The sequence below is a fragment of the Oncorhynchus keta genome, chromosome 32, assembly GCF_023373465.1.
Source record: "Oncorhynchus keta strain PuntledgeMale-10-30-2019 chromosome 32, Oket_V2, whole genome shotgun sequence".
Lineage (NCBI taxonomy): Eukaryota > Metazoa > Chordata > Actinopteri > Salmoniformes > Salmonidae > Oncorhynchus > Oncorhynchus keta.
In genome coordinates, this window is record NC_068452.1 from 24,254,365 (window position 1) to 24,281,116 (window position 26,752).

The window sequence follows — 26,752 nt, forward strand, 5'->3', positions numbered from 1 at the left end:
GACATGAGTCACGGATGCCAAAGTAGTTCTGTGAACAGTAAAGTTTCATTGCGACATGATTAATCAGATGAGCCGTCTGGATTAGTCTGAGTCGGGTCTCTGTTGGCAGCATCTGTGGTCTTGCTAAGATCAGATAATGGTTCTTGAGCAGATGTCCTTGTTTCATAAGCACAGATAGCAAAACAAGGTATTCCAGATGGTCTCAGAACACAACCACTCATAGCATTAGAATGACTGTGTAACCACTTGCTAGTCTCCGCAAGCCTCTTCCAACATATGGGTGTTAAAGGGATGTTTCAGCCAAATTATGAACTTTCATATTTGTTTCCTTACTTTGAAAGCAGTCTACAGACAAGGAGGGACTGCAAAAGAATCCACGCTATGGGTTTGTTTACCTAGCCACTGCCATCAACTGCTAATAGTTACTGGGAGTCCTTTCCTTCACAATGGCATCCCGTTAAAGATAAGACATGGAAAGATTTTCTTTGACTAATTTGACTAATTGCCGTCCAGGTGCCGACTACTCAAGACTGAAGTGCACTTGCTCTAGTCAGTCACACTCGGATCCAGCCATTTAAACAACTACATTGTGACATCCACAGGCTCATTGTCTGCTGGGAGCCACAGGAACGATTCTAGTTCTATATTTATCCAAGCTGAAGCAGGAGATGAGCTCGTACTGACCACTTCACATGAGAGTGACATAGGCACTTCAACAGCTGCCATCTCCATCTGTAATAAGACTGCTGTCAGCACGTCAATATTGGCTAATCTCCTATACGACTGGCTGGATGGTGGAGAATTTAAGAGGCTCCTACAGTTTTAGCCAATGGTAATGACTCAGTCAGGGGAGTTAAGTCTGCAACTGTTTTGGAAATCATCAGTTAAACGTCTCAAAATGTTGCTCACTATCTTAGAACATTTTTAAAAAATCTAAACTTCACTCCAAATAACTTTATTGTAAAAAGTCCAATTTAATCTGATTAGCTAGATAAACTGGGTTAAAATCGGTAGAAGAAAAACAATTCTAAACTTACCCCACTCAATGGCCAATTTGAAGATGGAAAAGAATGAAGCTGAGTGTCCTAATAGTACCTCTAAAGTACCTGTAAAGACCTTCTGTTTGAGCAAACATTTAATGTGGCGCTGACACCATCGCCTCGCTGCTGCTGGATGGTGTCGAGGGAGAACCATCTCCATAGAAAGGTCAGCAGAGTTTTGTGTGTTAATAAAAACGTCCAGGGACAGATTGGGCTTTAATGAAGAGCCATCTCAACATGAAGAGAAAGTCAGGGCTCTTCTCCTGCTGGTAGATGAGCTAACAGGGCTGCTAAATGATCACGCTAGACAGCCAGGTTAACTCTCACTACATGGAACAAGGCGTGGCGCCTGGGGTTTTATTAGCTAAGTTGAATGCATGGGAACACAATCAGTCTACACTGATTGGCTGCAAGTGGAAGCTGTTCAAAGGAATTTCTGCAAGTTTACAATGATCTATGCAGCCTCCTGTATGTTCTCCAGAAACGTTAACTGGTTGAATGACCGATTGGGTTCTAAGTGTTAGCCATCTAAGCTAAAGCCTAATCATAGTAAGATCAAGAGAAATGCAACATTCAAATAATGCAACCATGGATATACTGTACCTCACCACAAAAATCTTGAGAAGAAACAGATTTATTGTAAATATGATTTTAGATGTGTAGAATACAATGCAGTTTCCTCTTCCCAACTTGCACATACATTTATGACAAGTAATATTTCATTTTGTTAGAATACAAAATAAGTTGTGCTTCACGAATAACATGATCCACTGACAAAGAGCACCATCGCCTTCCCACTCCTAAAGGGTGGAACCAAGACCACTAGCTGCATCATGAATGCAATTCAGCCTCAGCCAGGGGCACAATTTAGTTCAATGCAGATTAGGTAAATAATGTTTTTTATTTAGATTGAGAAATGAGCAAAGTTTGAATGGAAATAGTTACATAATTTCATAGGACATGATTTAGAGTCAATGGCCATTGTGTTATTACTTTACAGTATGCCATTACAGACCATGATGACCAGTCAGCTAGAACGTCAATCTACACGTCATGTACATGTTTTATGCTATTATATCACTGGAAGCTATTTGAGTGAGGGAGTTATACTTCACTACTACACATACAAGTGTTACTGTAGGTTCCCTCCATGACTAAAATTATGACAAAATATCTTCAATGCACTGTGGATGCATACAGTATAATAGGTGCACTCTATCTACAATCAATGGAGCTGTGGACTTCTGCACATGTTTTAACACTGAGAAACCAGACACATTATCTGGTGATTATAGTTTTAAAAAATGAACTCTTGTTGGATATGATATTGTTATTGAGAGGGTCCTCTGAAGTGGAACAGTGATTTCATATCATGCTATACAGTATAATATTATGCATCAATATGTTCATAGACCAGTCAGTATTTGGACAATTAAATCAGGTGCACATTTAATTTGGACACAAGGCACAGACTTATTCTATGGCCCTACCAAAACATCACCTTAACTATGTACTGGACAGCCATACTAAATATGTCTCTATATTTATGACCTAAAGAATCAGCCCTTTTGCAGTCAATGCAAATTTGCAGTACTTTTCCTTGCCATTTTTATTGTCGGACATTGTTTTGTATAGACAAATGTCATACCCAAATACATACATGTGTACCTTTTTTTTGCATCACTTCACACACATTTGGTATTCTGAAGTCTTCTGTCTTATTGGTGCAAATGTTGAACTGATATGCGTTGCATATATGCCAAAAACGGCACATATGACGAGTCTAGTCTAGACAATTCTCCATACAAGTGGCTTGTGTGATGAAACAACAATACAACGTGTTGCAGTTTGTGTGACTGTGAGTTACGTCAAGCAACAGCAAAATAAAGGTTTGAACATATTCATTATGAGAAATGGGAGATGGTGCCTTGGTTGTTAGCATATAGCAGCAATCTATAGTATTGGTGCATTACGTTTCACTGACAATGTGATAACACACTCAAAACATATAGTTGTGTGCCTGACTATACAATACATATCTGGTTCAAATGTGGTTAAAAATACAAGCACTTATTGTATAGTAGGCCTTAGCAAATCAGTATTGTATAGTAGGCCTTAGCAAATCAGTATTGTATAGTAGGCCTTAGCAAATCAGTATTGAGGATTGTTCCCTTAGTCTAATCCAAAAATGTCGACTTGTGTTTTTTCATACTATACCAACCACAAAATAAACACTTTTTGTCCACCTCTAATGCTTTCCAAAATTCTAAGAGCAGGGATTGTGACTCATGTCTATTCTGACCAGATCTCATGTGGTGAGTAAGAGAATGAGCGTCAAGCTGCTGGCTGTCACTCCTCCAGCCATTAGAGCCACTTTGTCACTAGTAGACAGACAAATGGACAGTGGAAAGCCATGGAAAGTTGAGAGACATGATTAAGACATACAGACAAAGTGTGGGCTGCTCTTGAATCAGTGGGCAGTGACAAACGCAACACATGGCAAATTGCATCAGAAGCCCTTTATTTAAAACGCTTTTTTTTGGTAAGTGTGGCATGCTAATGCACTGTGTTGCTCGTGTGGGCTCCCAAGAATGGAGTGTTGGGAGAAAAATGTACTATTTTTCATCTGATGACGCACAACGAGCCCAATGGAAAAGACAGGCACATCTTGACCTGTGTGTTTGTACATGCGTACTCTCAGATGTTTTAGTAGGCTACTCCCGATATTCAAAATGAACACATTTTATTTTTATGTGTATATCTTATAAAGTTGATGAAAATTTAGATTTTCTTTTTTAAATAATAATAAGAAAAATAAGAAACAAATAATACTTTTTTTAGTCAATAATTAGTACATAATGTATTGCAATTTCTATTTTACATATAGTTAAAGTTTGATTTGTGCATGCAATGACATCAACTCATGGTGATTTCAGAGGACCTTGTCTGTCTTAATCCAGGGGTTGATCTTATACTAAATGAAATCCATCCACTCTATTTACCCAGGCTTTACCTTTCATGGCTGTTTCAGGAACATCCACAACCCTTTATCAACTCTCTGGGTAGCCGTAAAGGAGCCCTCAGTAGTTTTCTACTGCCACAACAGTCTGAGCTTGGGGCCTGGCTCTAGGCCATGTAAAGATTTGGTAGTATTGATGGAGGTGGGTGAGAAACAGGTACCACTGCACAATATTAATCCCATACTAATCAATTTTGGAATTATAGGCAATATATTCACTCATTTATTGGCAGTGATGTTGCATGTATGGAAAGGACACAATTCCTTCTGTGTTTTCTCTATCATTGTTCTAAGGTACCAAGGTAAACACACACACAATGCATTGTCGAATGGAAACAGAAATAAAGAATGTTTAAGTGATAGATGCAACTCACCGTTTTCAACTGACAGCTGTGGACCTGTTTGCAAGATGAAGACATTTAAATAAATTCCACAACTTATGCAGTGGTTTATAAGACGAGCTCTTTGATTTGAACAGTATTTCATAGTTTCCTCAGAGAAAGGCACAGCCCTAACACCAGAGAGAGCAGAGTAGGGTGTGTGTAACGTTGTGGCTACAGAACTGGTTTGGTGCAGTCTCATCCACCTCATGCTCTGTAGTTTCTGAAGGAGAATATACAGTCCATATCTGAAATGGTTACTGTTTCCCTATAGATGTAATCATGAGCCTGAGGTTCCCGAGCTTGAGCATTACCAACAAGTCCCCGCACAGTATATACACTACACAACATCTGAGGAAATGTCAATCAATGTTGAGGAGAACAATGTATCCCTTTACTATCGGCTGCTCCACTCATCTGCTCCACTGCGTCTAGTTCAAACCCACTGGCTTATCCAAGGCGGAGTCAGTGGAAACTACATGAGATGATACACATTTTCAGGCCCTTTGAGATCTCAGTTTATACTGACAATAGGAAAAGTCTAATGCCACTGGGCTTTTGTCCAGTTCCAGTCTCTTCCACCGCTGCATGGCTCCAGACTCATCCTGGCTAATCTGTCCATCGGAGGTCAATCATTACTATGCTCTGCTCACTGATGTTAGTCTGACTTGCAGTATATGATTTGTTTGTATTAGTTGCAATATAATCATCAATACAGTGATGACCGAAAACTTGGAGATTTGGAGTATGTTGTTCCGGTCACTCTCCTCCGACTGGCAGGAGTCCCACACATGCCTGTCACATGCACAGTCAGCCACACGCATTAGTAGACACACAGCACCCATAGAGAGGTGCACTCAATCATTGACTGCTGTCCTACTTCAGCCTCTCTCTCTCTCTCTCTCTCTCTCTCTCTCTCTCTCTCTCTCTCTCTCTCTCTCTCTCTCTCTCGCTCTCTCTCTCGATCTCTCTTTCTTACAGCTGGGGTTATAGTGGTTATGGTGGTGGGGTGGGTTCTCAGATCAGACAGTCACTTCTGTCTTGCTGTTGCTGACAAAGTAGGGCTGCGGAGGCATGTAGTGCTGGCTGCGCGAGGTGCTGTGCATCTCGTTCACCTGCTCTATGGTGCAGTGTTTCTTAGTGCCGTGGCTCTGCCGGCGGCCCACCGTCTCTGAGCCGTCCCAGTTCTTCTGCATCCCCGGGTTAGTGATTGTATTGGAGCCATAGGCCAGGGTGTGGGAGCTGCTGCTGTGGCTGCTGTGGCCCTTGGTGCTTTTGGACTTGTGTCCGTTCTGCTTTAGGGAAGGCTGTAAGGGAGGGCTGTAGGGGTTGCTGGGCTCCTGCTCTATGCGATGCATCGGGTGCATAGGGAGACTGCCCTTGGCTGCCATCTCTACCATGTGCCGCCGGTTGGTGTAGAAGTTGTCATTAACCTTCTCCGCTGGAAACAGACATACACACATACACAAGAGCAAAAAAAAACATACATTAAAAAATATTTGAATGACAGCCATTTTGTTAATGTCATGCACAGGCAATAGCAAATGTTCCGGTCTTTGCTTTGGTGAGATTTATTTAGATTAGTTGAGATATTGAAGTATTTGAGGATTTTGGACTGTTTCCAAATCTATATTTATGTAAATGCAATAGTAATGCCATATTAACCCTAAACTGGGGTAGATTACATATTGGCATGTGGGGTGAAGAACAGTTGAGAAAATGGTAGCTAAAGGTTTTTTAAAGGATACCGAGGTGAATAATACATTTTGCCTGAGCGGTGTTGAATGTTGTTGATATGGACTGTATATCATCAACCCATTCGAATATAAATGTAAATGATTTTCTCAACATTGCCATTATCATCTGGAAACATGCAGCTTTAGCTAATAGTAAACAACCCCCTCCAGATTGGTTGGAGAGTTTGCTCTTTTCAATGCTGGTTGTGTGCACAGTTGTATTGTAATATGCAAATGAATATGTCCCTGAGTATTCTGGAATGCTTACTTGATTGCTATAGTATATTTTATGCTATGTGTATAATATATCATCTAACTATCGGACATAATTTGCCCATAACAGCCACTGACATTGTTACATGGTGTCATTTGACATGTCCAGTCTGGTGCAGACCTGTTCTGAAAACATTATCCCCTCACTAATTGTGGAGCAACACCATACTCTACAGCATTAGTCATTTCCCTGTGTGACATTTCAGACTTTCTAATTAAATGTCCCGCCGTTGACCTTTAATCTGTTATGATACCCCGGACGGGGCGGAGGCAGAGGCAGACGGCCTCAGCCTCAATTTTCTGTTTCAGACACCGCCACATTAGAGTGAGACTCGTCTCAAACAAGAGAGGAGCAGTACAGAGCTCCCTCTGAACAAAGTGCTTTCATAGCATACACATCAATGGCCCACTGCTTAATACATATCAGAGAATCAGAGAGGAGGGAGGGGACGACATTGGTTCACATAGACTCAACTCAAACAGTTTGATAAGTTTCCCCACCGGCACTCATTCCTCTGTTCTCCCTCCCATCCCCTAGTCACCGGGCAGCTCTCATTAGATACACTACCGTTCAAAAGTTTGGGGTCACTTAGAAATGTCCTTGTTAAAATAACATCAAATTGATCAGAAATACAGTGTAGACATTGTTAATGTTTTAAATGGCTATTGTAGCTGGAAGCGGGCAGATTTTTTATGGAATATCTGCATGGGAGTAGCTAACCCAAGTGTGTTAGCTAATCCAAGTTTATCATTTTATAAGGCTAATTGATCATTAGAAACCCCTTTTGCAATTATGTTAGCACAGCTGAAAACTGTTGTCCTGATTAAAGAACCAATAAAACTGCCGTTTTTAGACTAGTTGAGTATCTGGAGCATCAGCATTTGTGGGTTCGATCACAGGCTCAAAATGGCCAGAAACAAAAAACTTTCTTCTGAAACTCGTCTGTCTATTCTTGTTCTGAGAAATGAAGGCTATCCCATGCGAGAAATTGCCAAGAAACTGAAGATCTCGTACAACGCTGTGTACTACTCCCTTCACAGAACAGAGCAAACTGGTCTAACCAGAATTGAAAGAGGAGTGGGATACCCCGGGGCACCACTGAGCAAGAGGACAAGTACAGTAGAGTGTCTAGTTTGAGAAACAGACGCCTCACAAGTTCTCAACTGGGAGCTTCATTAAATAGTACCCGCAAAACACCAGTCTCAACGTCAACAGTGAAGAGGCGACCCCTGGATGCTGGCCTTCTAGGCAGAGTTCCTCTGTCCAGTGTCTATGTTCTTTTGCCGATCTTAATCTTTTATTTTTATAGGCCAGTCTGAGATATGGCTTTTTCTTTGCAACTCTGTCTATAAGGCCAGCATCCCGGAGTCGCCTCTTCACTGTTGAACCTGAGATTGGTGTTTTGTGGGTACTATTTAATGATCAATTAGCCTTTTAAAATAATATACTTGGATTAGCTAACACAACGTGCCATTGGAACACAGGAGGGATGGTTGCTGATAATAGGCCTCTGTACACCTATGTAGATATTCCATAAAAGATCTGCCCGCTTCCAGCTACAATAGTCATTTACAACATTAACAATGTCTACACTGTATTTCTGATCGATATGATGTTATTTTAATGGACAAAAAATGTGCTTTTATTTCAAAAACAAGGACATTTCTGAGTGACCCCAAACTTTTGAATGGTAGAGTGCGTTTCCCCCCAGTCTTCATATCCCGTAATGATCAATCTGCAGCTTGACACCTCTTCACTAGATTAGCAGCCATCAGAGAGGTTTCATCTGATTGTCTATGATGTCACAGAGAGAATCTGGTGAATGTTCCACATGCCCGCCGCCACATCATCCTCTGTGGGATTGTGCCTCTGCAACTCTGACGGCTGCAATCTCATCCAGACCCATTTATGGCAAAGGGCTTTGAAGTTCCTTTAGTTGAATCAGGCAGAATCCATAAAGAGAACCCTGTTTAATTAGGGTGATAAACGCTATCAAATATGTCTCCTTCACTTATTTTAATTCCCCATCAGAAGCAGAGCTGGTTTCTGATGCCTGTCTCTCTGGTTTATTAATCAGAGCGTTTATCAGCTCTGCTAGCTCACTTTCCTGTTTCTCCTATTGGTCTATGGAGAAAACGACTGACTGTTTGAGCATCAATCAGTGTAAAAAAAAAACCTTAGAGATAAAGTCAACATGCTTAGACATTGCTTTCCTGTGAGCCTTTTTCTAAATTTCAGGCATTAGTTCAGCACCATGACATTTTGCTTCAAATGGAGAGGCGAATATAACAGGGAATGTCTCTGACATAACTACATGACGAGGAAATCAGCAATATCCCCTGACACATGACAGCCATATATAAATTAGAATCCCAATCTAATTCACTGTCTATGGCATACACACAATACTGAAAATGCAGAGATCTTCATGTGGACTTGTATCCTAAATGAATGCATCAAAGAGAAGGCTGCTTGCAGAATTGTCATGTTAATCTCAGTTATAATTACAGCTTTTTGGAGAATGGCATGAGAAATAATTAGCCTAGTGTTTACAGGCAGAAGAGCGGAAGGCAGATCCAAAATATATTCAGACCACTCCCCGATGGGGCTCCCGCTCCTTTATAAATTAGCCAGTTCAGATTGTAAACGTCTGTGAGAAATCCAGTTCTGTGACCTTAAAAAATCACTGGGTGGACAGCGGGAGAGAATAATTAATTGCTAGATTTTGGTTTATCATTTCCCAAACCTTGGATTTAGCACTCAGGGAATTTAGAGGTGAGGCATAAGACACATTGCACTAAATAATGGGTCAAGTTGGGATGTTTCATTTATTATACTTGCCCTCTCAAAATGTTATAGAAAATGAATTTTACAATATATTGTTGAAGGATAATTGAAGAGACATGGTTTCTTGATCCTAATATTGGTTCTGTGGTCAATAAGAGCTGACTCTCAATGTAGATCTTCAATAGCTGATTTAGGTACTGTAACATTGACTGTCCAACATTTCACAGGGTTCTTCATATATGATGTGCAGCAGCAAAACTATAGGTGATATAGAACGGTTTTTTTATTTATGGTTTTCATTGGCGCCTAAAGTGCAACAAAGGCAAAACTATGGATAGCCTTGAGACATGAAATTTGAAAGACAAATCAATTACAGTAATTTTCCTAAAAGCTAGGCTATTTTCCTCCCTTTCTGAAAGGAAAAATTCTACATCTGTTATCCTGTCTAATCTGAAATTAACCGTTTACACAGTGTAAATATTTTTGTTGAGAGCCTCTCTTTCTTTGGGTTTTTTCTTTAAACGCAAAGTGTCACATAAACATAGTGTCTCTCAGTAAGTAACCATACAGCATGCTAGGATGGAGACGGAGACCAGGCTAACTGATAATTACAGCAGGCAGCAGAACATATCTACACTAGCTGCTTGGTGTTTTTGTTCGTCATTCGAGATCTCCATTGTGTTAATTAGCCCACATTTAATCATGTCATTTGAGTGTGATTACATGGAAATTTGACACTTCAGAGGCGTATGCTCATTTGTGATCTCGGCTAATATTCCAATTCTCGCGTCCTCTTTTATAAGAAGAGATGCCTTCAATTTAACAGATGGCCAAATAAATACTGTACCATTCCCATCCATTTCAGTGGAATGGTTTCTTTCCCTTTCTCACATGCTATACGTACGTATGAATGATTGATATTGATATTGCATGGCATGTGCAGTAACAGTTTGGACACCTATTCATTCAAGGGTTTTCTTTATTTGTACTATTTTCTACATTGTAGAATATTAGTAAATTCATCAAAACTATGAAATAACACATATGGAATCATGTAGTAACCAAAAAAATAAGAATGGCACAGGGGAGGATGGCTGCCTTTTTATTGGCTCTTAACCAAACGTGCTATTTTGTTTGTTTTTAAGCAAACTGGCCCCTCCGTCGTGACGTTACCTGAACGCCCATCTGCGGCCCGCTAATCGTTAGCTGTCTTATCGGTCTATCGGACCATTTTTCTTGGGTCACTATAACTATATCTATTTTGCCAATTGGATTGATCCCCCTCTACCACACGGAACCCCACTAATCTACCGACGGAAACGCACGAGGTGGCTAAAAACAGACCTCCATCCTATGCTATCTTGCTACCGATGGACCGGCTAGCTGTCTGAATCGCCGTGACCCCAACCAACCTCACTACTCACTGGATCCTTATGATCACTCGACTAAGCATGCCTCTCCTTAATGTCAATATGCCTTGTCCATTGCTGTTCTGGTTAGTGTTTATTGGCTTATTTCACTGTAGAGCCTCTAGCCCTGCTCGTTATACCTTATCCAACCTTTCAGTTCCACCACCCACACATGAGATGACATCACCTGGATTCAATGATGTTTCTAGAGACAATATCTCTCTCATCATCACTCAATACCTAGGTTTACCTCCACTGTATTTACATCCTACCATACCTTTGTCTGTTTTGTTTTTTATTTTTTTTATTTTAGCCCTTATTTTCTCCCCAATTTTGTGGTATCCAATTGTTTAGTAGCTACTATCTTGTCTCATCGCTACAACTCCCTTACAGGCTCGGGAGAGACGAAGGTTGAAAGTCATGCGTCCTCCGATACACAACCCAACCAAGCCGCACTGCTTCTTAACACAGCACCATCCAACCCGGAAGCCAGCCGCACCAATGTGTCGGAGGAAACACCGTGCACCTGGCAACCTTGGTTAGCGCGCACTGCGCCCGGCCCACCACAGGAGTTGCTGGTGCGCGATGAGACAAGGATTTCCCTACCGGCCAAACCCGCCCTAACCCGGATGACGCTAGGCCAATTGTGCGTCGCCCCACGGACCTCCCGGTCACGGCCGGTTACGACAGAGCCTGGGCGCGAACCCAGAGTCTCCGGTGGCACCGCTGGCGCAGCAGTACAGCGCCCTTAACCACTGCGCCACCCGGGAGGATTGTACATTATACCTTGAAGCTATTTTATCGCCCCCAGAAACCTGCTCCTTATACTCTCTGTTCCGGACGTTCTAAACAACCAATTCTCATAGTTTTTAGCCGTACCCTTATCCTACTCCTCCTCTGTTCCTCTGGTGATATAGAGGTGAATCCAGGCCCTGCAGTGCCTAGCTCCACTCCTATTCCCCAGGCGCTCTCTTTTGATGACTTCTGTAACCGTAATAGCCTTGGTTTCTTGCATGTTACCATTAGAAGCCTCCTCAAGTTTGTTTTATTCACTGCTTTAGCACACTCTGCCAACCCGGATGTTCTAGCCGTGTCTGAATCCTGGCTTAGGAAGACAACCAAAAATTGTGAAATCTCCATCCCTAACTACAACATTTTCAGACAAGATAGAACGGCCAAAGTGGGCGGTGTTGCAATCTACTGCAAAGATAGCATGCAGAGTTCTGTCCTACTATCCAGATCTGTATCCAAACAATTTGAACTTCTACTTTTAAAAATCCACCTCTCTAAAAACAAGTCTCTCACCGTTGCCGCCTGCTATAGACCACCCTCTGGCCCCAGCTGTGCTCTGGACACCATATGTGAACTGATTGCCCCCCATCTATCTTCAGAGCTCGTGCTGCTAGGTGACCTAAACTGGAACATGCTTAACACCCCAGCCATCCTACAATCTAAGCTTTATCAATGAACCTACCAGGTACCACCCCAAAACCGTAAACACGGGCATCCTCATAGATATCATCCTAACCAACTTGCCTTCTAAATACACCTATGCTGTTTTCAACCAATATCTCAGCGATCACTGCCTCATTGCCTGCATCCGTAATGGGTCAGAGGTCAAACGACCTCCACTCATCACTATCAAACACTCCCTGAAACACTTCAGTGAGCAGGCCTTTCTAATCGACCTGGCCGGGGTATCCTGGAAGGATATTGTTCTCATCCCGTCAGTAGAGGATGCCCGGTTATTTAAAAAGAAATGCCTTCCTCACCATCTTAAGTATGCCCCATTCAAGAAATTGAGAACCAGGAACAGATATAGCCCTTGGTTCTCTCCAGACCTGACTGCCCTTAACCAACACAAAAACATCCTATGGCATTCTGCATTAGCATCGAACAGCCCCTGTGATATGCAACTTTTCAGTGAAGCTAGACACCAATATACACAGGCAGTTAGAAAAGCCAAGGCTAGCTTTTTCAAGCAGAAATTTTCTTCCTGCAACACAAACTCAAAAAAGTTCTGGGACACTGTAAAGTCCATGGAGAATAAGAACACCTCCTCCCAGCTGCCCACTGCACTGAGGATAGGAAACACTGTCACCACCGATAAATCCACTATAATTGAGAATTTCAATAAGATTTTTCTACGGCTGGCCATGCTTTCCACCTGGCTACCCCTACCCCGGTCAACAGCACTGCACCGCCCACAGCAACTCGCCCAAGCCTTCCCCATTTCTCCTTCTCCCAAATCCAGTCAGCTGATGTTCTGAAAGAGCTGCAAAATCTGGACCCCTACAAATCAGCCGGGCTAGACAATCTGGACCCTTTCTTTCTAAAACTATCTGCCGAAATTGTTGCAACCCCTATTACTAGCCTGTTCAACCTCTCTTTCATGTCGTCTGAGATTCCCAAAGATTGGAATGCAGCTGCGGTCATCCCCCTCTGCAAAGGGGGGACACTCTTGACCTATAACTATCCTACCCTGCCTTTCTAAGGTCTTCGAAAGCCAAGTCAACAAACAGATTACCGACCATTTCGAATCCCACCATACCTTCTCCGCTATGTAATCTGGTTTCAGAGCTGGTCATGGGTGCACCTCAGCCACTCTCAAGTTCCTAAACAATATCTTAACCACCACTGATAAAAAAACAATACTGTGCGGCCATATTCATTGACCTGGCCAAGGCTTTCGACTCTGTCAATCACCACATCCTCATCGGCAGACTCGATAGCCTTGGTTTCTCAAATGATTGCCTCGCCTGGTTCACCAACTACTTCTCTGATAGAGTTCAGTGTGTCAAATCGGAGGGCCTGTTGTCCGGGCCTCTGGCAGTCTCTATGGGGGTGCCACAGGGATCAATTCTTGGACAGACTCTCTTCTCTGTATACATCAATGATGTCGCTCTTGCTGCTGGTGAGTCTCTGATCCACCTCTACACAGACGACACCATTCTGTATACCTCTGGCCCTTCTTTGGACACTGTGTTAACAACCCTCCAGATGAGCTTCAATGCCATACAACTCTCCTTCTGGGGCCTCCAATTGCTCTTAAATACAAGTAAAACTAAATGCCCTCGCTTCATACTCGTCGCCAAACGCACTGGCTCCAGGTCATCTACAAGACCCTGCTAGGTAAAGTCCCCCCTTATCACAGCTCACTGGTCACCATAGCAGCACCCACCTGTAGCACGTGCTCCAGCAGGTATATTTCTCTGGTCACCCCCAAAACCAATTCTTCCAATGGCCGCCTCTCCTTCCAGTTCTCTGCTGCCAATGACTGGAACGAACTACAAAAATATCTGAAACTGGAGACACTTATCTCCCTCACTAGCTTTAAGCACCAGCTGTTAGAGCAGCTCACAGATTACTGCACCTGTACATAGCCCATCTATAATTTAGCCCAAACAACTACCTCTCCCCCTACTGTATTTATTTTGCTCCTTTACACCCCATTATTATTTTATCTCTACTCTGCACATTCTTCCACTGCAAATCTACCATTCCAGTGTTTTACTTGCTATATTGTATTTACTTCACCACCATGGCCTATTTATTGCCTTTACCTCCCTTATCTCACCTTACTTGCTCACATTGTTTATAGACTTATTTTTCTACTGTATTATTGACTGTATGTTTGTTTTACTCCATTTGTAACTCTGTGTTGTTGTATATGTCGAACTGCTTTGCTTTATCTTGGCCAGGTCGCAATTGTAAATGAGAACTTGTTCTCAACTTGCCTACCTGGTTAAATAAAGGTGAGATAAATAAAATAAAATATAAAATTCACTGTAAGGTGACCGATAAATCCAATACGTGTTGTATTCGGCGCATGTGACAAATACAATTGGATTTGATTTGAAAATTGTTAAACAAATCCAAATATATGTTAGATTTTAGATTCTTCAAAGTATCCACCCTTTGCCTTGATGACAGCTTTAAAAACTCTTGGCATTTTCTCAACCAGCTTCATAATAAATGCTTTTCCAACAGTCTTGAAGAAGTTTCCATATATGCTGAGTCTTCTTTTCCTTCACTCTGCGGTCCAAGGTCCCAAACCGTCTAAATTGGGTTGAGGTCGGGTGATTGTGGAGGCCAGGTCATCTGATGCAACACTCCATCACGCTCCTTGGTCAAATAGCCCTTACACAGCTGGAGGTCTGTTTTGGGTCATTGTCCTGTTGAAAAACAAATGATAGTCCCACTAAGTGCAAACCAGATGGGATGGCGTATCGCTGCCAAATTCTGTGGTAGCCATGCTGGCTAAGCGTGCCTTGAATTTTTTTTATAAATCACAGACAATGTCACCAGCAAAGCACCCCACACCATCACACCTCCTCCTCCAGGCTTCACGGTGGAGATCATCACCTACCCTACTCTTACAAAGACATGGCGGTTGGAACCAAAACTCTCAAATTTGGACTCATCAGACCAAAAGACAGTTTTCCACTGGTCTAATGTTTCTTGGCCCAAGATATGATTTTCTTCTTATTGGTGTCCTTTAGTAGTGGTTCCTTTACAGCAATTTGAGCATGAAGTCCTGATTCACACGGTCTCCTCTGAACAGTTGATGTTAAGATGTGTCTGTTACTTGAACTCTGTGAAGCATTTATTTGGGCTGCAATCTGAGGTGCAGTTAAGTCTAATAAACTTATGCTCTGCAACAGAGGTAACTCTGAGTCTTCCTTTCCTGTGGCGGTCCACGTGAGAGCCAGTTTCATCATGCCACTTGATGGTTTTTGCGACTGCAAAGGAACTTTCAAAGTTGTTGACATTTTCTGGATTGACTTACCTTCATGTCTTAAAGTAATGATGGACTGTCATTTCTCTTTGTTTACTTGAGCTGTTCTTGCCATAATATGGTATTTTACCAATAGGGCTATCATCTGTATACCACCCCTACCTTGTTACAACACAACTGACTGGCTCAAACGCATTAAGAAGGACAGAAATTCCACAAATTAACTTTAAACAAAGTCACACATGTTAATTGAAATGCATTCCAGGTGACTACCTCATAAGCTGGTTGAGAGAATGCCAAGAGTGTGAAAAACTGTCATCAAGGCAAAGGGTGGCTACTTTGAAGAATCTCAAATATAAAATATATTTTGATTTGTTGAAAACCTTTTTGGTTACTACATGACTCCACATTGGGGTGGCAGGGTAGCCTAGTGGTTAGAGTGTTGGACTCGTAACCGGAAGGTTGCAAGTTCAAACCCCTGAGCTGACAAGGTACAAATCTGTCGTTCTGCCCCTGAACAGGCAGTTAAACCACTGTTCCTAGGCCGTCATTGAAAATAAGAATTTGTTCTTAACTGACTTGCCTAGTTAAATAAAGGTAAAAAAAATATATTTAAAAAATATGTGTAGCTTCCTAGTTTTGATGTCTTCAATATTCTACAATATAGAAAATAGTAAAAATAAAGAAAAATCCAGAAATCAGTAGGTGTCTCTGAACTTTTGACTGGTACTTATATTGTTCTGTTAAATATATGCATTTAGTTCGATTTGAAATTATATATTACCCCTTTTGATTAGCTGATGAAATCTGATTAGCTATTTTGATTGTGAAGTTAATCAGAGAAGCAGCTCGCCGCTTATTCCTGTATTCCCATATCCGCATATCTTAGAATGAACAATAACTGTGTCTCTTACCGACAGCCTTGAGGGAGGCATACTTATTGAGCTCTTTCCCAGGTTGCTGTTGCTCATAGGGGCTAGTGATCTGTCCCAGGGAAGGGTAGGGGTGGGGAGGAGACCCTAAGCCTGGCATTAGTGATGATCCTGGACCCACACTGTTCATCTGGTTAGCCTCTGTAGGGAGAGAAAGAGAAAGATGGCAGGTGTCAGTTTGGCAGAAAAAGTAAAAAATGTAATTAAATATTGATGTTCCATCTGAGTGATTGAGATTATGGGCCCATATAAATGCTACAATGTATTTAGAAGTGAGTAAATTCGATTGTGCACTGTTGTATTGTTTTCCCACTTAAGTGAGGTAATATTCTTTACATTTTACTGCAGTGGGCTAAATCAGGGTCACACAGTGCTTCGGACTTACTACAAAACCTAGAATACATAATATAGAATGCCCACCCCAACTCACACCCTGACCAAACTAAAACAGAGACATAAAAAAAGGAACTAAGGTCAGGACGTGACATATCAGCAGTATTTTTGAAATCAGTGATTCTTCCTTCCTGTCAGTGGTGAGATGTAAGATCTGGTGTCTCCCAGGAAAGCTGTGGAAGTCGAGACCTGCTAGACCCCATGTAGGCAGCTTACACAATCTCATTGACCTGCCAACACAATTGTTATAGTCTCTTCATGTTAGCCCTGGGATACAAATCATTAACCATCCATCGCTCCAAGCTAGATGGCCCCTCTAGCCAGCTCACTGTGCTAATCCTCTCCCAATCGAATCTCTTTGGTTTCCTCCAAACAAGCCTCAGCCAAAACCAACAGCAGCGTAGCTCAGCCCCCAGCTGATATGTCTCTCAATAGGCATGATCGAAATCAATTTGACAGATGGATAAGAATGGACAGAGGTAATTGCTTCAGATCCTTGGTAACATTGCACCCTGTGCTGGTTGGCCCTCCCTGGGGACTCAGCTGGAGAGAGAGAGTGTGATGACTGCTCTTTATAAAATGGTACTAATCTAGCATCCAGCATCCAGACATCTGCTTAATTGAGAAGTGCATGGAACCATGGCAAATTGACTGGCCCCCTGCCTGCTGGCATGGCAGAACAACCAGATGTTGTGGGCATCATTTTCAACTGGCCCCGCAGGACCCAAAGGAGGTCAGAAGACAGCAGACTGCACCCATGGCCAGGTGTCAGTTTGGGGGACGGTGAATGCCACCTTAATAACTCTAGCAATACTACAGTAGCTATCTACAGTAGAATATCAATAACGTAAAGTTAACTAATAGCTCAATATTGATATTGTGTGTAATAGCAGAGTTCTATAAAATGCATTCGCCCAGTTTGGCTGTAGCAGTTTTTGATTGGTAAAGGTAATACTGTACATCCATTCAGCCCATGTTGTTGTTGTATCCGTATTCATGTTGCACATGTAAACATAAGTCTCTTCCATTACTGATGTCCACAGCCCACTGTGAGGAACAATACCAGGACCTTGAGAGAGTAGAGTCATTGTAGTAGACATTGTAAGTGACCATAAACTGCTGCTTGGGCATGTAGAGAACACTAATGAGTTTTCAAAGTACAAGCAATCTGTTGAGCAGCGGATTGAACCTATGGCACGAAATGCTGTTAGTAACAATAGCTTCCTATGTATGACCACATATTCAACAAGTAAAATAGAATGGTCCAGCACTGCTTGAAGGTCTGGATTCATTCGAAGGCTACTACAAATTGTTAATATCATCTGTTAGAAAATGGGAAAATAATGATCTGACTACAGTCTACAATCGTTTTGATTTTCACAGCACCATCAATAAGTAACTGAGTAATATAGAAGCAATATTAAGCAACTGTTTATTATTATTATGATTTTTATTTTATTTTTTATTTCACCTTTATTTAACCAGGTAGGCTAGTTGAGAACATGTTCTCATTTGCAACTGCGACCTGGCCAAGATAAAGCATAGCAGTGTGAACAGACAACACAGAGTTACACATGGAGTAAACAATTAACAAGTCAATAACACAGTAGAAAAAAAGGGGGGAGTCTATAAACATTGTGTGCAAAAGGCATGAGGAGGTAGGCGAATAATTACAGATTAACACTGGAGTGATAAATGATCAGATGGTCATGTACAGGTAGAGATATTGGTGTGCAAAAGAGCAGAAAAGTAAATAAATAAAAACAGTATGGGGATGAGGTAGGTGAAAATGGGTGGGCTATTTACCAATAGACTATGTACATGATTAATCAAAAGACATAGGTTGTTCTATTATTATTTATAGTGAACAAGTATTCCATTAAAAAGAGTAAATGAAAAGGAGTTAACTTGACTGTACCTTTGAGACTGAGATAAATGAAGAACTATAAACGTCTGCTTTAGAAAATAGAGATGACAACCTCCAGTTCATTACTCATCTCACAGATGTGAACGTTCAGTAGTAGAGGACTGGCACCATTTACTCCAGTGTGAATGCTTTTTTAATATATAATTGTTGTGTTCTTACTACGACACAAACAGTAATAAATTATACTTGAAAGAGCGATAACGTTGACATGACTTTATCGTTCAAACTCAAGTTCAAGCACCGTGCATTAATGCACAGGCGCAGTACTCAATTAGTATCAATGCTCTAGGTTCCTCAATAACAACATACAGTAGTGCCTATGATAAAAGCGGTATAATAGTATCACAATATATCATACTTAACAAGGATTCCAGAATTCAATCATATCTGCAGTGTGACCACCCTCCTTTCCCTAGTCATGATGATCAAAACAGGCTGTCAACTTGTAAGTTACACATAATAACTGGCCGTGATCGATGGCATATTTGCGGAGGCACACTGAGGCCACTTAATTAACAACTAAACGACTCCTTTTGCAAGTCAACAAGTCAACATTTTCTGAGAGCAGATTTCTCTGGCAAGTTTACACTTCAGTAGATTGGGAGGAAAAAAAGGTGAAAAGGACATACAATCCCCCATTACTTATGCCCCAAATCTTACCAAGCAGTTCGCATAATAGGACTCACATCTTGTTTTAACTGTATGCTACTGTACACCTGCATCTCTCTGCTGCACTGATTGTATGAGGGGAGAATACAGACATGACGATCACTGAGTAGACAACATCAATGTTTGTAATGTTTGAAATTATTAAATACAGACTAAGTCAAATAAAATGTCTTATCTGTAAGATCTGTTGCATTATAATACCTCATTTTATTGTTGCCATGCAACGTCTAATCAGGCACACACACCACAGTGTGAAAAGCAAAGAGCCTATTTTGCTCGGTTTCATGTTAGTTAGTTGATAAGGAGGTCAGTGGATGTGGAACCCTGTTTTTCAGTGCTGCAACTAGTACAAAATATTCCATTCTAATTAGCTCCACAGCTAATATACTAAATACATTTGCATTTACACATTTAGCTGAACACTATCATCTGCTTTGGACAGTGGACAATGAGCCGTGAAAGAAATGGATAAAAAGAAAATCAAATCTAGGCTAAAATGGTTCTGTCTGACGGTGAAAAGACTGATGCCAAGTGGACTGAAATAGATGTTCTGATTTTAAACAGGGTCTTGGTAGCAATGACCATTCGTCAGGGAAGAGATGTCAGCTATCGCTGAAATGTCACCAGAGCTTTTGTTCTCCTCGTCTTCCTGGCTGGCAGGCAGTTTGATTGGATTCTTCTAGTCTATTTTTCCCAGACAGTTACTTAATGAATATGCCAGCTTTAGTTACGCATGCTTCCTGGCTCATGACTCAGCAGCAGCCACTGGAAGGTTTCTTTTCTCCAGATGATGAACACAATCATCGCTGGATCTACAGGTCCGAAAGGCTGAAGGCAGCAGCGATGTAAGCAAAGATGTCTAGTCGGACTAGTCTGACAGCCAGGCCAAGAGAGCTGTAGCCAACAGCAGGTGCACTAATCAATTTTGGTTGGAGAGGAAAGAAAAATATGTTTCATGATAAGAAAAGTTGCATGATCTTTCAGATGTTCAGAACCAAAATGTAGGAATGGATAGCTTGAACTCAATTTATCCCCAGAAAAATACAGCATCAACAGCAAAGAAAATTGCAGTTCGAAATCAACTTTTGTTTACTGAAAATAAATTATGAAGTTGATCCTTTGTGTTTAATTTCATGCTTATCCACAGGGGAATAAATATGAAGAATGGGAAAAGTTCATAGATACTACTCTAGCAACTTGCCCACCAGATTTGGACCTAAAGGTTCCCTGAGGGCTACTGACTATGATAATCAGAAACTTTGGAAATTCTTTTGAAATACTACACTGCCTTCTGGAAAAAATATTCCTCCTGCTGCTCAGTGGTCCCAACAGGAGACGATTCAGGAACAACAGGGGAGTAGAGCTTTCAACAGAGGTCTGGAGGGACCCCAGCATGAATGAATGATGATTGTTGAAACGTTCCAGTGTTTTCTGTGGAAAAGGACAAGGGTTTAAAGAGGAAGAGACCATTGCACAGAACTACAATGTACTTTAAAAAGAGGAGAAAATGCTTTTGAATGGAGAATAAGGGAAGATGTTTATTTTACTTAGCGAGTCCAATTAATATGAAAGAGGATAGTGTAGCAAGAGTTAAAAAGTGGGAGGAGGGCAGTGGGAGAATAAGGTCAGGGACAGGAGGCGTGAACCAAACATGAAACAACTGTCAGCACCACTTCAAAAGGACTACTGTACTCTCCTCTCCCACTGAAAAATAAAAGATGGTACAAGTATAATATTCTAACTTTTTTAACAAGTATAAACTTTTAGCTGTTCAGAGTCCACTATGCCATGGTGCAGCCTCTCCATGATAATAAAAATGTAATAATAGTGAAATAGGCTAATTAGAGGCTAATTTCCCACCGGTCAAATAGATGTTTCCGTGCTGTGCTAATTACTTTGTAAAAGACCATGAAATGATCCGTGTTGCCTCATTAAAAGACATAGAGGGAAGCTTATAGGTATGGTTCTGTGACTAGGTGAAAACAATGAGTGGTTTTTAAGAATCATTGTTCTCTGAAATGACCCCACCTCTGGAAATCTGGAAATCTGAAGTACAAGCTGTTACTTTTGCATTGAGCTGCTAATTTAAGGAGTAATACATCTGTCAATCCATTGTCTGTGTACAATGGATAAAATCCCATTTCATCTGCCAGACATTGGTCCTCTTTACACACGACTCCTTCTAAATTACTGGAGTCCCACTTCAATTCACTTTCCATCTGTCTGCCACTGGCAAAAAGTGGTACATTTGTTCAAACTTTTGTAAGGTTAAAGACTCAAAGGTTGTTGCAGGAGTAAGTGAATCAACACTACAGACACAGATACCTTTCAAGAACTCATAAAAAATGCAAGAGTGTATTTTGGGAGCTGGATGCCCCAAAGGGATGGATGGTACACTGAGAAGGACACTCTCATTCACAGGTTATTTACAATTGGGGAGTGAAAGTCTGCATAAGGTTTAGTCCTAAGACCTCCAATAACATATACAGTATCATTTATTAGCAATACTTCATCATATTTGATGCACGCTTGTAGTTTCATCAGCTGTTTTGGCATTGCTTTGCTGCATTGAAATATTTCAGATTCAATAAGCATGTACAGAAAATAACCTAATACAGTATTTGCATACTTCCAATATACCTACTGCAAGGAATGTGATTTCAATACTTTGCACAGTTTGTCAGTATTTGATGTTGATTTTCACAAATTAATTTGTCTAGAATAGTCAGTGTGACATTTAACATTGAGCCTCTCGCAGAAACCTACCTCTGCTAGACGGATTTACAGGGTATTAGACAGTGCGCAAGAAGAAAGTCAGTCAGTCACTCTTATTTGTCCTGATGGAAGAAGTATATATTCCATGTAAATGTGTGTCTAGCCCCTTGGCTTTTCTTCTTTATACTCACAAAGGTTGGACAAGCTGAGAGATTAATAGCCAGGCCTTGAAGATAGATGAGAAAAACATTTGACTCACCAGGGTAAATCATGACTTGACGGGTCATTTTATAGGTTGAATTTCCTCAGTAATTTACATAAAATAGGCATATGCAGGGATGGAGCATAACTGATCTGGGTGCAGATGATGGCATAAAAACAGTATCTGAATTCCTACAGACTGAGGAAAGCCATTGTCTGTGTAATCCAATCTGACAGGTGGAGCTCACTGTGAGTTAAAAGCAGCAGAAGAATCAATAACGCCTCCTCTCTTCTCCTCTCTCGGAGCATTGTTCACTCCTTCTCTGTGCTCTACCTGCTTCCATTACCTTAAATTCATACGCATTCATCAGCTCACCTCTGAAATGTAGCCTACGCTTCCAGACTCGGGAGTGTTATTGAGGGCGACACTTCACTTTGTAAATGTTGGTGTTTATGGCTTGATTGGCAAACTAGGTGAACAGGTTTCTCTCCAGAGGCAAGTTTGACTACGCCAACTAAGTAATGGAATCTCCAACTTACAATGGCCTGTCTCCATAGTTCATACATTAACCAGTTGGCAACACCCACATGAGCAACAGTTCATACTCCCATTATTTATCTGCTGAGGGAGAACAGGCTCTACTGCACTCACAAAAAGCCTGCATGAAATTAACATTTAATGAATTTATATGCCGGCACTATGTAAATCTAATGTATAAGCTTTGTCTTTTTTAATTACTGAATGAAATTGACGTTCCCCTATGCTAAGAGTATATTGGATGGTCAACACAGTTATTCTGTCAAACGTATGAATTACAGTGACACCATTGTGCTTTATGAATGGATAATTCAGTAAACAGTTAGGTAAAAATACAAGCACAGAATAACGATTTGCAAAAGGTACATTAAATATAGATAAAACATATTCACTATTTTGTGCATTAAGATGTATGTGCTGTGGTCTGGGTGAACTACTTAAAACCCTGTATGATGGTGGGTTTGTGTGCACTATTTGTGATAATGGTAATCTCCATGCCACCAGCTGGGTCAAAGTTGTCCATGCATGGAAGCGTGTGTTTCAGTCGTCTATAGAACAGACACAAATGTGACTTCTACACAATAAATAATATGCCCATAGCAATGCAAAAGCTAATCACTATCTGCTCATCCAAGTGCTTGAATATTGCCTTGTGCTACTTATGGTACATTAAATAAATTAGTTTAGACAAGAGAGAACTTCATTTGTATTCCATTAGTTGGAGTAAACCCTCATCTCACTTTTTAACCTTGTTGTATCAAGCTTCTCTTCTCAGCCTGCGAGCTTGACAAGGTGTTATCATTCATGTCAGGTACCAACAAACATATGGAACTACAGTTTTGGTATGCAGCACCGGTATTTTTAAAGGAGGTTTGGCCCTTAGGCGGAAGCTTAACTAAAGTGTCTCAAAATGATCACAGCATTCTTTTGTCTAAAACCATTCATCAAGGCAAATATAAAAAGGAAGAGGAGATACAAAATGCCCTGTTAAAAAACAGGCATGTAACTGGATATATATGTTTTGTAACCATTGTCCATTCATCGTTGTAGGTAGTAGTAACCCATTTAAATACAGTTTCCTGTGACACCGTCTTGTGGGGAAAAGGACTGCCAGACCGTCCGGCCGTGTGTGTTGGCAGCAAGGGAGAACTTTATTCTCTTCGGCTGGCTGCCTAGAGAGAAAAGAGGCCAAGTGGCCACAGGTGCCCCTTGCTCACATAGGCAGGCCTGGAGGAGAGAGACAGGACAGTGCGTGTGGCCAAGATGGCCCCAGCAGCACACAGGACAGAAGTTGAGTGTAGCCTAGACGCCAGCCAGCCACCCACCCAGAGGAGAGGCAACTAGAGGAGAGGAGAGGGAACTAGAACAAAGCCCTGTCTGTCTGAGAGGATTGTGTCATCTGTGACGGCTGACACGTGTGAGAACTCCCTCTGGACCATTTCACTCAGTGCCAACCAGGCACCCACAACCCCTACAATAGAGGCAGTATCCATCCTAGGGAAGCAGCCCTGGCATGGGTACACTTGGCAGTGCCAGACATGGCTAGGGGACGAGGAGGAGAACAGACACACTACTCTACCCCCTGCCCAGAAGTTGGTGAAAGAGACAGAAGCAAAACGCCAGGGAGAAAATAACCATTTTAGTGGAGCTGTTGTGCAGTCAAAATAACTACAGTCCTCCCGACAATGTATTCTCAAGGCTATAATCTCAGGGATATAGCGGACTATATTCTGTATACAGGGTACAGGATTGTGTCATGTGTTTCTGAAGGCTTTTTCTGTTGATTGGGAGAAAGGACACTGTATGCTAACAGGCTTTGTTGTTCTATTGTAATATCTGTCCGTTGTAGCTAGTTGATCTAATGTTACAAATCCATCTGTGCTGCCCTGTTTTCCTGAATCTCACATACTACTGCAGCTGAACAAGGGGAGTAATCGCCTGAACGCTTACCAACCAACTGAAGAGGGCTCAGTCACATAGCCAGTGCTGCTGTTCCTGCCGATGCAATTATTTACCTCTCATGTCCAGTTGACAAAATTAGATCCTTGTGTGTGTGTGTGTGTGTGTGTGTGTGTGTGTGTGTGTGTGTGTGTGTGTGTGTGTGTGCGTGCGTGCGTGCGTGCGTGCGTGCGTGCGTGCGTGCGTGCGTGCGTGCGTGAATACGCGCGTGTATATGAAAGCCATACCTTGATGTCCTCAAATACATCAAAACGACAGTGACGGTGATAGATTTTCCTGTGTGTGAAAACAGAGCACAACCTATTTTGTTGCAACCAGATGCAAAGCTGGTATGAAAATGTAAATAACATGGGAGGTATGTTGTTGTACAACTGAGGCATTATCTACAAAGAGAGAACTACCAGACCCAGTAGAGATGTAATGCTAGTGTACTACAATGACTGAAGGTTGACGGGGTATTACTATGCTGCTCCTGAACTCAAAGTGCTGCTCCTGAACTCAAAGTGCTGCTCCTGAACTCAAAGTGCTGCACCTGAACTCAAAGTGCTGCTCCTGAACTCAAAGTGCTGCTCCTGAACTCAAAGTGCTGCACCTGAACTCAAAGTGCTGCTCCTGAACTCAAAGTGCTGCTCCTGAACTCAAAGTGCTGCTCCTGAACTCAAAGTGCTGCACCTGAACTCAAAGTGCTGCACCTGAACTCAAAGTGCTGCTCCTGAACTCAAAGTGCTGCACCTGAACTCAAAGTGCTGCTCCTGAACTCAAAGTGCTGCTCCTGAACTCAAAGTGCTGCTCCTGAACTCAAAGTGCTGCTCCTGAACTCAAAGTGCTGCTCCTGAACTCAAAGTGCTGCACCTGAACTCAAAGTGCTGCTCCTGAACTCAAAGTGCTGCTCCTGAACTCAAAGTGCTGCACCTGAACTCAAAGTGCTGCTCCTGAACTCAAAGTGCTGCACCTGAACTCATGGTGCTGCTCCTGAACTCAAAGTGCTGCTCCTGAACTCAAAGTGCTGCTCCTGAACTCAAAGTGCTGCTCCTGAACTCATGGTCTCCTGGACTAATAAAGTCGGGTGGTTTTGAGGTTGTAAGATGCATGGTTGTGATTGTTTGGGTTTCTATTCTGACAATGACCATTTCTTTCCCAAAGTATCCATTTGTTACAAGAAACGTCTGGTCGTCTGTTGACATGAACTAACTCTGTCTTTGCTGACCTAGTAACAATTACAAAAGAGTAATGGAAGAACAGTAATTTTCACAAACACTATGACAAGCATTGTATGGTCAAAAACGGCAATATATTTTTCATATTTTTCCTATGGTATTGTAGATTGTGGATACTATGATGCCAATGATGCACTAATAATGCTCATGATCGAACATGGGCTGTGCTTCATCTACATTTAAATCTGTTTATAAATGTAGATATTCATCATTTAGCTGGGAGAGAACTTAAACACTTACCACTTAAGAGGGGTTTGCCAGCACTTACCAACAAAGAAAAGATGACCAAAGAACCCTCATTAAAGGGTAAGTGAAGAAAGACCCTTTTGAAGCTGTGACCATTCTCAGTGGACATTAATATTAATATTACATTACTTCTGATGTGTTAGAACACCCAACAGGGCCCTCTGTGTCATTCCCCAATCACCAGCAAGCATGGCAGCAGAGTATCCTGAGTGGTGTGAGGATGTTCAGAACAAGTGATCTAAGGTATCTGCAGTAACCCCCCATGTTATTGACCTACTAAAAAATGCCATTAGGCAGTCCGAAAATAAATCCTTGTCATTGGTCATACATGAGGGCATTGGGTATCTGATCGGCAGCCTGGTATATGATAAACCTACAACTTACTTTTAAAATACATTGTTGAACGTGGTGTGTTGTTTTAATGTTCTGTACAGGGAGGGATTCATGTTCATCTTTTTCTGATGACATTTTGCTGTAGGTTTAAATGTAGCTTACTAATAGCTATACTGTGACCCGTCAGTGAGGCAGCCATAGGCCACAGTGCTGAAGCTCCCATCCCATCGCTAGCTGCT

At 41.6% G+C, this 26,752-nt stretch overlaps 1 protein-coding gene across 1 annotated transcript in view; it reads right to left on the bottom strand.

The window, feature by feature from the left end:
• Positions 1 to 1,656: 1,656 nt before the first annotated feature.
• LOC118384529 (protein shisa-9B-like) overlaps positions 1,657 to 26,752 on the bottom strand; it is a 37,239-nt gene continuing 12,143 nt past the window's right edge. Inside the window, exons 3-4 of the mRNA XM_035771135.2 lie at positions 16,298 to 16,456; positions 1,657 to 5,880 (exon numbers count right to left, since the gene is read on the bottom strand). Of these exons, the coding sequence (XP_035627028.2) occupies positions 5,462 to 5,880; positions 16,298 to 16,456 (578 nt within the window). The 3' untranslated portion in view covers positions 1,657 to 5,461. The remainder of the gene's footprint in view (positions 5,881 to 16,297; positions 16,457 to 26,752) is intronic.